The 18,637-nt window shown below is 30.8% G+C and overlaps 1 protein-coding gene across 6 annotated transcripts in view; it reads right to left on the bottom strand.

Moving 5' to 3' along the window:
* Stacl (SH3 and cysteine-rich domain-containing protein) overlaps nucleotides 1–18,637 on the bottom strand; it is a 152,043-nt gene that overhangs the window by 63,343 nt on the left and 70,063 nt on the right. For all 6 annotated transcript variants that reach the window (XM_090180018.1, XM_090180019.1, XM_090180020.1 and 3 more), the window contains exon 2: nucleotides 2,432–2,540. In XM_090180018.1, coding sequence (XP_090036144.1) covers nucleotides 2,432–2,540 — 109 coding nt within the window. The remainder of the gene's footprint in view (nucleotides 1–2,431; nucleotides 2,541–18,637) is intronic.

The following is an 18,637-nucleotide window of genomic DNA, read 5'->3' as shown; positions in this document are numbered from 1 at the left end:
TTTTGGAAAGGTTAAAAAACGGAGAATAATTCGGCTATTTTAATGTTTTACAATGTGAAGAAATATTTGACCAAGGCTTAAAAAACTAAAACATCGCCTTTTCAACCATTAAAAATTTGAGAAATTCGTGCACGTGACTAACACCAATCAACACGCGGAATTGTTCCCTTTCCATAACCGGTTTTGGTTTCAAAATTGGACAAGTGGTTCCGGAAATATTGAAGAAAAACCAAAAACCAAAAATCAAGTTTTTTAAGCCTAATCGAAATTCATTTCATATTAAAGTCAGTTTTAGTTGGCAGCGAGGAATCGCACAACGTCCCGGTGTTTTACGATGTTTCTTCGTAGTTTTTTTTCTCGGAATTTTAGGATATTGAAAAAGCTATAAAATATGATTTCAATATCCTAAAATTCCGAAAAAACTACGAAGAAATATCGTACAAAACCGTCAAAAACTCAAAAAAATCGTATAAGCTTTCCAAAAAGGTATCATTCGACTTTCTACTATAAGCAGTCTTAAAAATATTTGAAAAACAAAGTGTCCAGAAACTTTTGTCCGGGACTGTACCTTCGTACATGCCACTTGCCTATATCTGATTTTCCAAACCTCTTTTTATTTATGAAACAACTTAAACACGAGTAATATAATTAAAAAAAACCTATAAATTTAATTTGCCTTAAAACTGTAATTGTTGTTATACCAGGGAAGCTCTTCTCTTTCAAACAAACCCTAGTCATCATATCTTACAAAATATTCCCCGTGGTTGCTAAAATTAACAGCAGATGGCGTGCCGAGCGCTGTAAGAGGTTCGGGACACGAGCAGCAGCGTGTAAGGAAACCCTCTCAAAGAGATACAACTGCTTAGAAAGGTTTTTTGTGAAAGTTCCAACAGAAAACTATTTACACTTGGAATGTCTAAGGAAGACTATAGTGGCCCTTATGATTCTCATAGAAACGGGCGTGGTTTACGCCGCGACGTGCTAAGCTAGTCTCATCTCCTAGACGACTTTAAGCCTTGCCCTCTTTGCTCTTTTTTAAAGTATCTGAATACGTGATTTTACGCTGAATATGACCATTTCTCCGAAGAACGTGACAAATTCTCCACTTGAGATCTTCAGTGTGAGAACAAATCGGGGTTTCTTAAATTCATTTTCTGATATAAGTCTATTTTCCGAGTGAGTGCGCTTCAGTTTCTTTCCAGCTTCGTGGTTTTTTAACATCGACAGACAGTCAATGAATTTAAAATTACGCGTTACGTCTTACATTCTATGTAGTTTAGGCCCCGTTCGTTTTTCCAGCCGCTTTCGCAGAACGATACAAATGGTATTAGTCATTCCAAGTGCATACATATATAATTTATTTTTTAGTCCTTTCACGATTTTCAGTCTGCTCCAGGCAGTACTTCTCGTACGTTCCCCGTAACATAAATTCGTTCTCAGTAACCTAAATACGTTCACAGTAACCTAACTACGTTATCAGTAATATAAATACGCTCTCAATAGATTAAATACATTCTCAGTAACCTAAATACATTCTTAGTAACCTAAATACATTCTCAGTAACCGAAATTTGTTCTCAGCAACCTAAATACGTTCGAAGTAACCGAAATACGTTCTCAGAAACCTAAAAACATTCTCAGCAGCTTAAATACTTTCTCAGTAACCTAAATACGTTATCAGTAACCGAAATTGGTTCTCAGTAACCTAAATACGTTATCAGAAACCTAAAAACGTTCTCAGTAGCTTAAATACGTTCTCAGTAACATAAATACGTTCTCTATAATCAAAATGCGTTATCAGTAACCTAAATACGTTAACAGTAATATAAATACGCTCTCAATAGCTTAAATACGTTCGTTATCAGTAGCTTAAATACGTTCTCAGTAACCTAAATACGTTATCAGCAACCGAAATTGGTTCTCAGTAACCTAAATACATTATCAGAAACCTAAAAACGTTCTCAGTAGCTTAAATGCGTTCTCAGTAACATAAATACGTTCTCTATAATCAAAATACGTTATCAGTAACCTAAATACGTTAACAGTAATAGAAATACGCTCTCAATAGCTTAAATACGTTCTGAGTAACCTAAATATGTTAGCAGTAGCTTAAATACGTTTTCAGTAACCTAAATACGTTATCAGTAATAGAAATACGCCCTCAATAGCTTAAATACATTCTCAGTAACCTAAATACGTTCTCAGTAACCGAAATTGGTTCTCAGTAGCTTAAATACGTTCTCTATAATTGAAATACGTTATCAGTAACCGAAATACGTTCTCAGTAACCTAAATAGTTCTTCTTGAATTAGAAGAATACTAAGATAATAAGAAAATTACAAGTTTCCCTTAAAATTGAATTTAAATTGTATTCTCTCATCCCGGGTTTCCTTCGTTATTAGATAATGCAATTATAATCTCTGCGCGCTTACCGTTCTCGACGAAGTTCGGCGTTTCTCTTGCGGAAATTCTCCACCAAAAGTTGTAATTGTTCGGCATGTTGTTCGTGAATAGAAGATAATTTCTGCGTAAAATCAGCGGCTGAAAAGGAAAACGAAATTAAGTATAAGAATAATTATGTTAATAAAGCAAATTATACTAGACACCCCCCTCTCACCGGAAACAGCGAGAAGGTGAAAGAGGGCCTGAAGACGCGAGAGAAAGTTAATGATTAAAACGACTCATCGGAAATTGGGACGCGTGAATCCGCGATATTGAATAATTTAATTAAAAAGACATTGGTTGATTATATTAGCAAATAAGAGACTTCTATATACTATTACGAAATAATTACTATTGATTGTAAATGTTTAGTTAAATATTTCGCGATTTTAATGAAACTATAGGCGTTATCCCTTAAGAAAATTTGTGGATTAAATTTGATTCCAAAATTATATCAAAAATTGCTTGTCGTCTATAGAGCGCTTTCGTTTGATAAGTTTTATGAAAAACAAGTGACGTCAGAGCTGTAGTGTTCACCGTGGCCGCCATGACAGTTACAGGTTATTCTCAATAGGCGAATAACATTGGTGACGTCATGAGATTCAAATTGAAAGAACTCTATAGCAACGATATAGAAATTATTTAAAATTCCTTACGAAAATGGTTCATCAAACGCGTTTTATTTGACATTGGAATATACCATCAGGATTGTACCGTCTAAATAACTCCAAAGTGCCTTATATTTCGCCGTAAAAGGGTCGGGGCATTAGGCGTTTGCGAAGCAACAACAAAGTTTGAATTATTATAGGTCATCCTGGGCGTATTTCCCCTCATTATCTCTCTATTTCTCTACAGCGGCATTCTCGGTGCTCGGAAACTCCAACAGGGCTTGTGAAGGATCCGCGTTTGCCTTTTCCGTAATTCGCGAGTTCTCTGTCCGCTTGGTCAATTACCTAATAGAAATTGCAGCGCCTCATCTCGACGCCGAGAAAGAGAAATGAACGCGGCCTTATTTTGCCCGCGCCAATTCCTTCGCCGGCTTCCACGACGTCACTCTATACAGGGTGGAAGCCTCAGCCCTGGTCCAGCCTCGCTACTTCGCCTAGTACACCAGAGTGCTGCGGGTCGAACACTTCTACAGGAGCTGGTATTCCACAAATAGACCAATGGCATAATTAGAAGCGCATCTTTATTCAATCGCCCGAAAAAGCATTTGGAGGATGCGTTTCTAATTCTTCCATTGGTATATTTTTAGACTAGGAAAAGTACCGAGGCTGGACCACGACTGAGGCATCCAATTCTCCCATTGGTCTATTTTTGACCTACCAGCGCCTGTAGAAGTGTTCCACCCACAGCACTCGGGTGTACTAGGAGAAGTACCGAGACTGGACCACGGCTGAGGCTTCCACCCTGTATAGGCTTTGTCCGCTCTCTCCTCGTTCCCGTAATTAAATTGATAATTTTTAATAACTAGGCCTATATCTCTAAGGCACGTCGTATATATTAGCACTTTTAGTATAATCATACGTCGCGCTACGTTTTATTAATATTCATTATTTTTAATGTTACGTATTCAATTTTGTCGAGTGCGTCCGGATTATTACCCCTAAATGTTAGCCAACGCGGTGTGACCCGAAGCTCCGCGGTTGGAACATTTCTACAGGAGGAGGTAAGTCAAAAATAGATGAAATTGTCTCGTTACAAAATTGAATGAAATTCGGAAGTAAGGACTTTGGACGAATGTAAATTTTAATCGCGCATACTTTGACACCTAAAACGAGGTGATTAAATAATTTAAATATTGATTTTCCAAATTCCGCGAAAATTGTCACTATCTTTCCTAATAGGATTATTTTCAGTTTGTGAAACATTTAACGTAACACAGTATTACAAAGTAATCAATTTATTATTTATACGAACTAAAAAATCATCGGATTAAAAATTTTATTTCACGGTGTTGAATTTAATTACAAAGCTTATTAATTAATTTTACAGCCTTTAAAAAAAGGAAATTAAGTTAATTTTAATAAAACACTAATTAAAAGTATCCGGTAATTAATCGTGTCGGTCGAGATTAAGTTCGAGTGGAATGCGTTATAAATTTGAATTGCAAAACCAAAACTACGCGGCCATTGTGAAAGTCATTCGGATACTATACCCAGTTGTAACCTTAGAAATGGTAATTCCTGGTAATCCTGGTTTGCGCAATTTCAAATTTAACTGATGTAAGTTCCCGCTTAGCAACGTAGCTGCTCGTGGCCTCTCGATTTGGGTAAAAAGGACAATAAAGTATTATTGAAGTCCTGCTCGTGGCCTCTCGATTTGGGTAAAAGTATTATTGAAACCAAATTACTCTAATTACGATATGAATTTTTCCCTTTCTATGGTCGGGATCGAGAGTAGCTAACTTTATTATCTTTGAATTCTTTTTATAATGAGATCGATAAAAACCTTTATCTACAGAGAAAGCCAACTATTGGTCTTTGATTTTTACCGCTAAAATATATATTTTCTAGCCTTATCTAAACGAAGAATCTCTTGAAAGCTGATAAAGCGCGCAGCCGTCGCTATGACAACGACGGAGAAACGAGCGTAATAAAAAGATCTGGCTTTCGCGCAGCATTAAAAATATAACTCGGCTTTCCTCTCGGGTATGCTTATACAATATACATCATCTATCCAGAACTGTACGTAGATGGAGAACTAAGGTTCCCATGGATTTTCCCATTTTTTTACGTATCTCCTCGAGTCCTTTTTATATAGTGCCCTCTCCCACCCCGTACGTGACCTTTACCAATGTTATTTTAAGCTTCAGATTAAATTCGAAAAAACGCTGTGAGACCACTAAATATATATCATAGATTGAATACAGGATTGATAAATATGCATGTTTTTTAAAAATTTATATTTCGCTACGTGAGAGGAAAAATCAAACCAGTCGAGATACGTGGCTTTTGAAAGATATTCGAAATAAGAAACCTCGCATGTTTCGACATTAGATTGACTCATTATTTCGTTTCTTATACTTTTAAACCTTTTTTACTATATCTATATTAACGGATTTAAAACCAAATAAAACGTTTTTATCATATAGCAGTTTTTAGACAACTGTTACTTTGGCTCTCAATTAGCGATTAAAAGCCTAGCTGGTTATTATTATTATTATTAGAGTTATATAATCGAAGTATATGATTATATTTTCCCTAATCACGATACAAAATCAGAAAGTAGACCGGTTAAGCTAGCACCAGAAAATGTGTAGGGGAACTTTTAGCAGGTACAGGCTATACACACAAAGGTACGTCTATATTTCTTCAAGTTCCCCTTACACGTTTTCGGGCTCTGGCTTAACCTCTCTAATCTTACGGAGCAAAGCGTATAATATCTATTCATATATGAAGATATTTCTTTATCGCCGAAGTCTTTGAAGTGGTGAGTTTGACAAGGAAAGTCACCGTGGAAATTTAATTTAGCAGATACTCGCCGACCTAAAGAACTGCTGGCCATAATAGAGAGTTTAAGCCACCCCTTAAAAACGTGTAATGGAAACTTGTAAGAGTCTTGACGTAGCTTTAGAGCAGCGGTTCCCAATTTGTTTTTGCTATGGAACCCTAAATTATCCACCTAATTCTATCGGAACCCCAACTAATTTTTTAACTTATCTTAAAAGACTCTTGACACAAACAAAGATGGCCGCGCTGTGAATTCCCGGAACCCCTGTGACCCTTCGACGGAGCCCCAGGGTTCCGCGGAACACCTTTTGAGAACCGCTGCTTTAGAGTGTACGATCTACACTCCTAAAAGTTCCCCCGGTTACGTTTTCGAGGGATGGCTTAGCCCGTCTTCTATTTGCTAAGACATAGGGTAAGATTTAAAAAGTAAATGGAGTAACATACTTGAAGGCGTACTTTACCTTTGAAAAAATGTACATTCAAACATTACGCTAAAGAGATTCCCATTTAAATTGCTTAAACAAGTTTTACGGTAGGCTTTTAACGGGTAAAGAATGTAGAATTTTTTGAACTAAACGTTTCCTACCATAAAAACCCCGAAGGTACGATAATATTCCCCCATATGCTAAATATTTAATTTCAATAGAATATTTAACCAGATTCTCTAGAAATAAAAGTAACAGTAGAGAATAACTAAATATGAACATGTAAATCCAAGATGGCCGCCAAGATGGCCGCCAAAACAACCCCCCCACCCCCCAAAAATATTTTCCAAAAAATTTTTGTCCTTGGAAAAATCGAAAATATTTTTGTTTTCAAATTTCACCTTGAAGATAATCTTTGACCTCGACGCCTGACACCTGTCCACAACCACTAAGCCTCGGTCTATCAAATCAACAAGTTTGGTCACGATCGGACAAGGTCGAACCGAGATATCGGCGGTAATATGTAACCCCACCAAATACTTATGTTAATTTACTTTTGGTGTTACTTTTTTATTTTTTTCGTTTTTTCGCCGTTTAAAATGCTAATTAGTTATTTGCGAGATGGGGAAACGAATTCGCGACCTTCGCTTTATACCCTTGGCAACTTTTGGCCACAGCCAATCACGTGATATCCTACTTACCCCTGTTGAAAATTAAACTTTATTTACTTTTTGGAAATAAATAAATAAACAATCAATACATAGTTTGCATCCCTACGTCATCAATGACGCAGTTCCAAGTATAGATATAAGAACCAAGAATAAATATTTAATTTGAGCTAGAATGAACTATGCCTCCATTTTGCCGGTGTAGATTTCTTAGTAAAACGGGAGGGTTAACAGTTTCAATCGTCTGTTTGCGGATTTTAATTATTTTCAAATGATTAAGAAATTAGTTTCACGTTAAAAATAGTTATCTGCCTGGTTAAAAATTGTTCGAGTAGTTCAATTACCAAGGGAGAGCGAAAATTGTTTATTCGATAGCGAAGGTAATTGTAAAAAGGATGACCGCAAAGGCCTAACTTTGATAAGCTTTGTCAACTTCTTTTCGTAGATATTTCTGTCGTAATTTGATATTTTATTTAAATAACCCGGCCTTAGAATCTTATCTGACTTTGTTTAGGGCCCATTTAAAATTTTAAAGCATAAATCTAATTAGTTTTGTCGCTTTGACGAGATTACCAACAAAATGGCTACCTATTTAGTAGCTACGCGCGAAATGGTTTGAATTTTTGATCACCCTCCCAGTTTCCTTGGAGACCATAGGCCCCTCCCTTCGGTGCAAACTATGTATACACATTTTAAAACAAATTACAATGGAGCTGGTCAATATCCGCCCAATAACTTATGTATAACCCCGGTCGAAATAAAATACAATTTAGCTTACCCCTGTCGAAATAAAATACATATTTTAAAACACAACAAATAGGTCTGATTGGTCAATATCCACCCAATAACTTTTACCCCTGTTGAAATGAAACTTTATTTACTTTTGGAGATAAATAAATAATACAATAACGACATAATAAACAATCAATACATATTTTAAAAACACAACAAATTACAATGAATAAAAGCGGTATTTTTTTAAGTAATTGTTTGTTTTTATTTAAATAATAGTCTTATTCACTTTCAATTATTTAAACATTTTGCAATTTTTATTAAACTATTAGTTATTTAAATAAATATTGAAATATAGCCGAGCTTATTTTATTCATGGATTAATCTACTGCCGAGCACTAACTTTTGCAACTCGAAAGGCTATAATTTTACACAAATGGATGGCTGGTTAATTTTTAATAGTAAAATAATATATTCTAAAGTTGGAAAAACATTTTTAAGTTACATAATCAATAAGAATTCCAAAAACCATTTATTGAAAATAAATAAAAAATAATAATAATTAAATTAAAAATAGCAACATTGTAAATAGAATTTTCTCTGACTATACACAGTAAACGAACGGGTGTTTAACGGTGGCTAAATTAAAACAACATTAAGTTTAATAATTTTAATTATTTTCAAAATGAAACATTACTTACTTTGATTTATAAGTTTATTTTTCTGATGAACAAAGTTACCAGAAACACGCAAAGCCATCGTACAAGACACGGTATATGAAATTCTGCCGGATTGCGAGCTATAACTGGTTCAACATTCTAATGTAACCTTGTAAAACTGATTTGATACCCACCCTTAATTATCGTCACGTGTAAACGTTATCAACTACAGTTACAGCCTTCTAAAACTAGTTTGGATTTTTCAACAATTGACTAATTATATCAATTAAACGCAAAAATGTTTATTAACATCTGGTATTATTGATCCTACTCTATTTTTTCCCAACTTTCGCATTTCCGCGCCAGATTGAATTAATCAATAAAATTATAAACGCAGATCACGTTTTGCCAGGAGACATTCCACAGAGCCAGTGAGAAAAAAAAACTGGTTGCTCTAACAAACGTTGTATATATTTAATGTGAATTAAAAAACGGTTTTTTTCAAAAAATTAAATTTTATTTTGTATTGCTCTGTTGTTTATATAACTTTTCTCTATATAATACAAGAAATATTTATAAAAAAAAGATTTATTTCATTTTATACACAGTGTTTTTTTTAGATCGAGGATAAATACATACCGAACTATATTCGGATTCTATACAATCTGTATCTCTCGAACGTCTTCTATTTCCTCTTACACCACATATTATACAAATTAAATGTTGAGGAAAGATTAATAATGCATCCGATGGAATTCTCATTGATAAACAATTGCCTTGTCTAAAAACAACAGGTTGGTAGTAAAATCGACATTGTTTACTACAACAATAATACAGGAGTCCACCATATGTTTCTAACGACTCAGTATATCCAAAACAATAAGGACAACAAATAAAACCATCTTTTTGTACTTTAACAGAACCTCTTTCTAACAAATTTTTGCAAGAACTCTCGTCCACTATATAAAATGAAGAAATAATTAAAAAATATAATTAAAGAATATTAAAATTACTAAATAACATACTTTTATTTCCAAAATTGAAGAAAAACTGTATTTCTTAATATTCAACTCTCTCGTTTACACGGCGAATATATTTCTAATGATTAAAGGTATAATTCAAGTTTTTATACAAATTATGTATGTGTAGATATTAATATTATCATAAATTAAAAACCCCGAAGATTTCAGGTTATATAAAAATAAGTCAAGGTAAAATCTTTTTTCATAATATAGTATATTTAAAATCACCTTTAGAAATAATTAATCAAATAATTATGTTTCAAAAATAATTTATATTTTGTAATTATTTTCAACCTTATTAAACGATAATTATAATACAAATTTATCGTAAATACATGTACTTTTTATATATTAAAAGGGTGTTTGTATCGTTGGAATGTGCTTTCCCCACATCAATACACAAACCTGCTAACCTTGAGGAATTTAATATTTTTCAAAATATAAGTTATTTGTTGAGTTGTATAATATCAATGTAAAACCTAATTGCGAGTAAATTTTTTTTATTATATCACAGTTGAAATGGGAAAACGCGAGATGTCTCAAAAATCGCCCTCTTTAAAAGTTAAAAAAATGAAGTTATTTATGGGGAAACCAGAATTTAAATGCGATTCACTAGTTGATAATGAATGTTATTTTGACCAGCCATGTCGAAAACACGCGTTTGATTTTATAGATAGTTTTAAATTTAGTGTTAAATGCTGGGTTTGTCAAGCTTTATTTCTGGAACGAAGAGTTTTTAAGATGCATCTGATGAACCATTTGACATCTAGTTATTCTAATAAAACACTTCTTAATATTGATGTTTGCGATTGTCTTCATTCAAATCAACCGAAATACACAAGCGAAGAAGAAATATTAGACGACCAAATTATTGATTATTTGAACGAGTTTAACGTAAAAAATCAAGAATGGTACGATGAATTAGTAATCTACGGTAAGATTCAACCTTTGAACTCAAATGTTGAACCAACTAGTAAAGAAGAAAGTATAGATTCTAATATTCTTAACATGGCTGAAGAAACATTGGATTCTTTAATGGAGTCTAATCCTGTACTTACAAACGATTTGAAAATGCCGAGCGATAATCAGTTGGAAGCACTTATTTATTTTGAAGAATATTGTAAAAATAATCAAATTTTAATTCCCAACAATGCGGAAACTTCTATTGAAATATTGCAAAATCTTGAAAAACTTGTAAAATGATTTAAAACATGTAAATAAATCGTTTTCTATAAAATCCACTGTTATTATTTTCCTACGTAAGATTTCTTTCAAACAAAATTCAATAACAATTTACTTTTGAAGATACAATTTTTTATAATATTTAATAATATTTATTTTGCCAAAGACAAAATTTGTAGGCGACCACAGAAAGTCTATATGTAACGAATACCATCCTAGTACAAACCACTTAATTAGATTAAAATAAATAAAATTTTACTCGAATAAAATCATTTTTTGCGAAGAATTACAAAATAAATTATACAATTTATAAAGATTTTAATAATAATTCAATTCCAAAAATCTGTACAAAATAAACCATCCAATTATTAGGAATATGAAAAAAATAATGGTTGTAAAAAACTAGAAAAAACGATATAATTAAAAATATTTATAATTACATTATTTCGTAGAAGTTTTTCTTCTTAACTAAAAAATGAGGTAATATATCTATTTACTTATAACTGTTTTAACCAAAAATATCTTGCTATTAACTAATTGAAGATAAATTCTCAAGTTTTTATTTATTTTGTGAGATAAATATAAATATATAAATTAGTAAAGAATTTAAATTAGAATGCTGAGAGATAAAAATATTGATCTAATTTGTGTCAAGGTGCAGTTTTTTAATACTGTAACATATTTAAAAAACATTTCTAGAAATGATTAATCAAATATCTATGTCTCAAAAATAATTAATTGTAATTATAAATAATAGGTGTAACCTTCTAACTTAATATCAAACGTAAATTATAATTCATCATTCTCGTAAATACATATCCTTTAAACATATTAAAAGGGTGATTTCAAATTTAAAACAAAAATGAACTATACTTATTTTTTAAATTATAAAACTTACCTTGGATATATTATACATTAAGTATAGTTAAATGTTAATTATCTTTTTTAGATATGCGTATTCTTTTCTATAAAAATAGGGCGTTGTCAGATTAAAAAAATTACGGTTAATAGTATTACACATACAGTCACATTCTGTATAAAAAGGTGACATTTTCCATGGTAGGAAAGCACACTGACTGACAAATTTGTTTCGTTCCGGGGACGTAGTTCAAATAAGACAAGTGTTTGAACATTTTTCTTACATAAAAGTGAACTAGATTTAAATGGAAATAAAATTTGTAAAAATATCAAAGAATGCTTTCGATCCAGTTCGCGCAACCAAATTTTCAGCAGGCTTAGATTTAAAATCTGCATATGATTATATATTGGTTTCTGGAAACAGGATGTTAATAGAAACAGATTTAAAAATTTTACTTCCCGAAAACACCTATGGTCGTATTGGTAAAATTTTTCAAAATGTTGTAAAAATTTAAGAAATGAGTTCTTAATTTACCATGTTTAAAAAGCTCCTCGCAGTGGTTTGGCCCTTCATTACGGAATTGATGTTTTAGCCGGAGTTATTGACATAGACTATACTGGACCAATTGGTATTGTTTTAATCAATCATGGGAAAGTTGATTATAAAATTTTAAGAGGTGATAAAATAGCGCAATTGATTTGTGAGAGAATATTTTATCCATCAGTAGTAGAGTGTGAAGTATGTTTAACCAAGACTTTACCTAAAGTTTAGACATAATATACTATTTCTTGTTATTAAACAGAAATTTAAAGAAACGGAAAGAGGATGTCATGGGTTCGGTTCAACCAACTAACACAACTTAATGTTTATAATTTAATTTATGTAAAATAATTAAATAAATATTTAACCAACAGTTAAAAAATGTTTTATTTAATTTTTTATATAAACAAATATTGGTATATATGATTATATATAGAATTTGTTAAGATAGAGTTAATATAATTTTATTACAAGAAAACAACAATGTATAAATACAATTCCGATTAAAAAATTAACTGGGTATATATGACCAATTCTTTCTAAATCAGATCATCCCTACTATGATTGTTTGATGAATATAATTATTGATAAAATAAGTATCTCCAAGTTTAGTAATAAAAACTCAATAACGTATAATTTTTATTAACAATTGATAGCATCGACCTCAAACTAAATTTATATTGCCACACAAAATTATTTAAAAGCTTTAAAAATTATAAATGTGAAGCATGAAATATTTAACTGAGTTTGTAAAAAACTGGGATCAGTTTGAATTTTCTGAAATAAGTTGACAACAAAGATAAATCTAAGCGTAAATTAAACTTAAAATTAGGTAAATGAATATTAAAAGGTACCAGAATTTACGTACGTCTTATTATCTGGAATTTTTAGGTATCTTAACTACTATAAGCGTATTAAAACTTAATTTCATGTATTTGTCCGCGTGAAAAAATTTGCATTCGTGAACGTTTATCTTCGTGTATTGAATAAACGTAACAAATTAAGAATAAATCGTTCTTATCGTATCTTAGTCTGTTTATTGTATTTGTACGTTTTCTGGTTCAATAGGCTACAATAAGTTTTGAAGATGACATATGGAGTTATTTATCTCCCGTCTTTTAATGTAAACAACCTATATTATGTGTAAACTATGAAATACATTTATAATTACATTTATTATTACCACTATTATAATTTCTAGAGGGCTGTATTTTTAATTTGAATGGTTTCTTTATTAAGCGTACAGTCAATGGTTTTTATTGTCGCTTGCTTATGCTTCATTTTAATTATATTTATAATTAATTTAATTGGGTACAAATATTAAATAATGGAAAATTTCGTTACAAACATGTATGTATATTGCATTTTTAATACATACAGACATCTATTATTATTTTATATTTTAGCGTATACGTCACAAGATCGGTTTAAAGATTTAGTTATTGGCAACAGCAAATATAATATATATATAACTTAGATTAGTCAAATTATCATTTTCACAAGCTCGTTGGTATTTTATAACGACAAAACGATCGTTAGGTTTCATGGAAAACGAAATAATGGGCGGGAATAATAGAACTGGCACGTGCTTTCCATAATGATGTTAGTGTGATGATTAAAAAAAGAATTTTATTTAAAACCGGCACTCTATGAACAAATACCAAGAATTTTGATTTTTATGGATTTTGCCTATTTCATTACTTTTGACACATAACAGAATAAAATCTGTTGACGACAGTCGAAAAAAATGAGTGCTGAACAAAATAAGGAATTGTGTAAGGAGAATGAATTGTTGTCACTACAGCATACAATTATAGAATTGAAAAAACAGAAACGAAAACTTCAAGCGGAATATATAGCAGAGAGAATACTCCTTGAAAGTTTGTTACCTTTCATACGAAAGGAACCTAACGAATATTTGCAAAGGATTTCGGAAGAAAAAGATTATTGAGTTAAGATGAATTATCCACCTGGAGCTTTTTCGCCCTTTCTACGGTTTAATTGTTGAAAGACGGAAAGATTGTGATGTACCGTTAATAGTTCGCGGTAATCAGATTCATTTGTGTCCATTTATTCTTGCCAAATTGGAAATGTAAAATAATATCACAAAAAAAAGTTAAAAAATTTTTTATTTATAATTTTTATTTCAAGGTGTAACGATAAAATATTTTTGTGTAACCTGTTTAAAATCGGGGTTGTTAATGTAGTTTATATTACGTGGTCTGTTAGAAAAAACAAACCACATCGCTTTCTATACAAACTAGTTTCGCTTTGATTTTTGTTGGCGAATAATGACTTATAAAGAAAATAAGGAACCGTTTAAGGATTATGAACTGATTAAACATTTAAATAAAGAATTGAAAAATCTAAATCGAAATCTTGAAATGGATTTAATTGCACAAAGAATGATATATTTTCAAAAAGAGCATAATTCTCACGAAATGCTTTTGGAAGGAGCCCCAAAAACTGGGTTCTTAAAGGTGATAGACGATTTAGTGGTTTTTATAGATAGCGTGTTAAATGTTGTTAACGATAGTTCCTTTGTGTCAACAAAAAATGTTGTAAAATATTAATAAAAGTTTTTAATTTTAAATCAGAGTTTTTATTTTAGAGTGTGACAGCTAGAAGGATGTAAGATAATTTAAAAACAAATTATAACAATTTTTTACAAACATATTTAATTTCAGGTTCAGAGTTGAAAATTATTTTATAACATTGTATTATTCATTTTTGAGTTTTATGTTATAAATTTACATAATACTATTACATACTAAACAATCAGATAAAACAACCCTCATCAAGGCGGAGTTTCCCCAAACTGTCTTAGCCGGCGGGCTATCTTAGCGTGAGGGAAAACGTTACGCGCACCAACTCCAGGGTATACCGGGAGAAAAAACCTTACGATAAGGAAGAACGGTGAGAAACGCTCTCTATTAAAACATTCCTACACGTTTTATTCGATCTAGCTAGAACTAAATTTACTGTGTTTTATAGCCGTTACGTTGAATTGCTAATTAACTCGGCAAAAATTGTGTATTTTTAAAATAACTTATATTGTTTTAAAATTGTTTTTTTTGTTGTTGTAGTATCTTTAAAATTTAGGTCGGACAGTCGACTAGTTGTAACAGTATCAATTTTTTCGGAAAGAGCCGATACATTTAAGCGATCATACAAAATAGTAAGAAATCAATTTCATTACACGAAACATCGTTAATTTGTTTTGATTTATATTAGCGAGAAGCACTCTGTGATTTCGTAGAAATCTACGCTGCCTTTCGTATTTCACAGGATTATCAAGAGGAAGAAGATTTTTTGGATCAATTTATAGGTTATTGCCCATTTGACGTAAGGGAATTAATGGATCATTGTTTAAATGACGTACAATATTTAAAAAGTGTTTTAGAAACAATTATAAGTATTGAAAACATGTTCAAAAATAAAAGTCTTTCAAACTCATACTACCTTTTTTTTATTATTCAACGTAATATTTTTAGTCTAAATTACAAACAATTTAATATTTATTTTATCTTTTGTTTTAATTTAAATGTTAACTAAATAATATTTTTTATAGTACTCGATCGACCGATATTTTGCTAAAAAATTCATTATAAAATGCTACAAAATGGTTTAGATTTCCTTCGATCTAGACTGTTAATTAAATTATTAATTAAACAATAGACCAAAACCTTCTCGTTTAAGCTAGAATAGGGTTTTTGATTTGAACGATACTCGCCCGGTATATTACCACAGTTCTGCTTTAAAACAAATTTACATCTCGGGTAATATTTTGCGGGAAATTTTTAAACGATTGTATTCGTACGAATTCAGATCGCATTGGGCTTAAATTCCCAAGGATTGTTCGTTATGCGTAGCACGGGAACATTTTCTGTAGATTCATCCTGAACAAATTTGCAATTCGGATACCGCTGTATATGAATTAGTAAAGGATGATCACCCTTTCTACAACTGCCAACTCGTTTACATTTAAAAAGGGTTGCCTTAAAATTTGAGTTGAAACTCTTTATCCTTTTACTTTCAAAATGTATTTTTTACGTATTTTACTGACTGTCAGTCATCGGAAAAGATTCGTTGATGAATGCTGGATGATTATAAAAATCAAGAAAAAGTTGCTGTAGTCACATGATGGTTAAATGTGACTGGCGTCTTCTAGCGGTATTTCCCAAAACTAAAGTTTTACAAAGATTTGTAATATTATAGGGCTGTTTAAATCAGCTACCTGTTTTTGAGCTAGTTAATGCCATTTGTTTTCAAAACACCTGCCACCAAATACCTCATGTTCCGATAAAATCCGTAGTTATTCTTCAATAATTCGGTCTATTTGTTCGTTGCAAGCAATCATCTATTTACAAAAACATTACATAAATTTACCCAATATTTATTTTAATTAGATAATAAATGTATCGATATTATTCCCATTAATAATAATAATCACCTAAGTTAATACCTGAGGCACCACCCAATGATAAATGAACTTACACTTAGTAAATTGAACTTAGTCAAAATTAAAAAACTAAACAAAATGATATTAATTACGCAATATCATTGGAATTTACCAAAAATTATTCAAATAAAAAATAACATTTGAATTTCTTAAAATTTATATAAATGTAGACAATGTTGTTTCTACTAAATTTATTTATTTCAATTAACCCAAGATACAAGCATTTACCAAAATGTATGTTTTCAATTTATTATCAAGTCAATCATAATAAATTAAGTTAATCCAATAATATAAGAACTTACCCAATTTAATATGATTTAGCCGAAATGTATTCAAATTTACCCATTTTATATGAAATTGTCCATGGGTTTTTTCTTCAAATCACTAATAATATAGAATTTATCGCAACAAAAGATACATTAATTTGCGCTATTTTGCAAAAACGGTGCACAATTTCGTTCAAAAGAAATAGGATTCATTTACTCTGATGATAAAAATGTTGTCATTGTTCCATGTTATTTAATAGAACCAGTAAATCTTGAAAGATAAAGACTTTATTCTAAAATAATTTAATATTATCTCACCTGGAATGATTCTAAAATTTAATAATCACATAATTTGCAAAATGTTCTTAAATATCAAACTGATGGACTGTTACTTTTAAATTGACAATTGCATACTACATTAAAACTAAAATTATGGAAATGTTTCCTAATGCGATATTCTACTATAATCTTCATAAATACCGCAAAAATAATGTAATTCATAGTATGTCAAATCTGTTATAATATATTTTACATTTTAAAATTCAAAGCCCATTTGATATATTATTATATTGAAAATGGTCTTTAAGCTCGGTCTATTTATCTAATAATGTTCTTTTGGCATGTAAATATTTTACCTAGGACACCATTATTAATATGTTAAATTTGCTATGATCAACTTTAAAGGATTATTTGTATAGTATGTGGTAAATCCAACTATCGGAATAAATTAAACTGATTGTAATAATTGTAACACATTAATCAAGGTGATGGTCAATAAATCCTATTGAATCACAGAGAAGTGAATTGTGAACGTTCAATAACAGACCGTAAAAATAATACCTAATACCAAGGTGAACAAGCTCGGCAACATGATAACACCCCAGTTTTACCACAGGTTCGATTGACTACATTTTCATCACTTTTACCCACAGGTAAAACTACTAGAAGTTAATTACCTATCCATTAATAGTGTGGCCCCCGGCTAGAATGTGTTTTGCGATTCATATACTCTTCGCTCGGTTAAGTGGAACTTATTCTTGCCTGGTTTGAAATATTTTACTAATTCAAGCATTCAAAGTTTTAAATAACACTAAACATCGCGATAATTCTTATAAGATTTAATCATACGATTATTACATAATACATCCAAACATGCTTTTGTAGAAAATATAATAAACATTTCGTATAAGTGTAAATTTTCTTGTCCTATAATAATCAGACAATTAGTATTTTAAAGCAGATCAAATAAATAAACAGGTACTGTATACGAAAAATGTGTTACAATGCAAAAAATAGTAGCCCGAAACCACAAGAAATTTTTTAAATGTTTGCGTAATATTAGAAACGTTTGCCCCGAAGATAGATACAATATTTTATTTTTTTGCTTAAAATGTAGATGTTTCATTTCTTAATATTTTATATATTTTTTTAAATTTCGTGACGAAGATTTTGCGGTTTGATAAAATCTCATTACGAGATTAGCGGAGGTAAAATATTATTTAAAGGTTTTATTGCATTATTTTGGATATTTTTTCTTTATAATAAATATCATGAAAAACTAAATTAATTGAAATTTAAAAAATGGAGTCGATACATGTAAGCGATCATACAAATTACCAAGAGAACAATTTAACTATCCGAAACACCTTTATTTTGTAGGATTTATAATAACTTTTAAATCAATCGATTTTATGACTCTCTTTACTGTCTGATAAGCTTAGCATTCTGTGAGGTTGATATGTAAATTTTTGGAAATCATGGTTTACTAACAAATTTTGGGTTTTAGTTTTTAACACTTAATCTAGTTTACAACTAACGAGTGTTGCTTATTTGAATAAAATTGATAACATAACTTTTTTCCAAATTTTGTTTTTAAACAAAAATTCAAAATGAATAATACAATGTTATAAGATAATTTTCAACTCGGAA

Source organism: Leiobunum rupestre, chromosome 6 (assembly GCF_980474605.1).
Source record: "Leiobunum rupestre chromosome 6, qqLeiRupe1.1.hap1, whole genome shotgun sequence".
NCBI lineage: Eukaryota > Metazoa > Arthropoda > Arachnida > Opiliones > Sclerosomatidae > Leiobunum > Leiobunum rupestre.
This window is presented reverse-complemented; position numbering and strand designations above follow the sequence as displayed.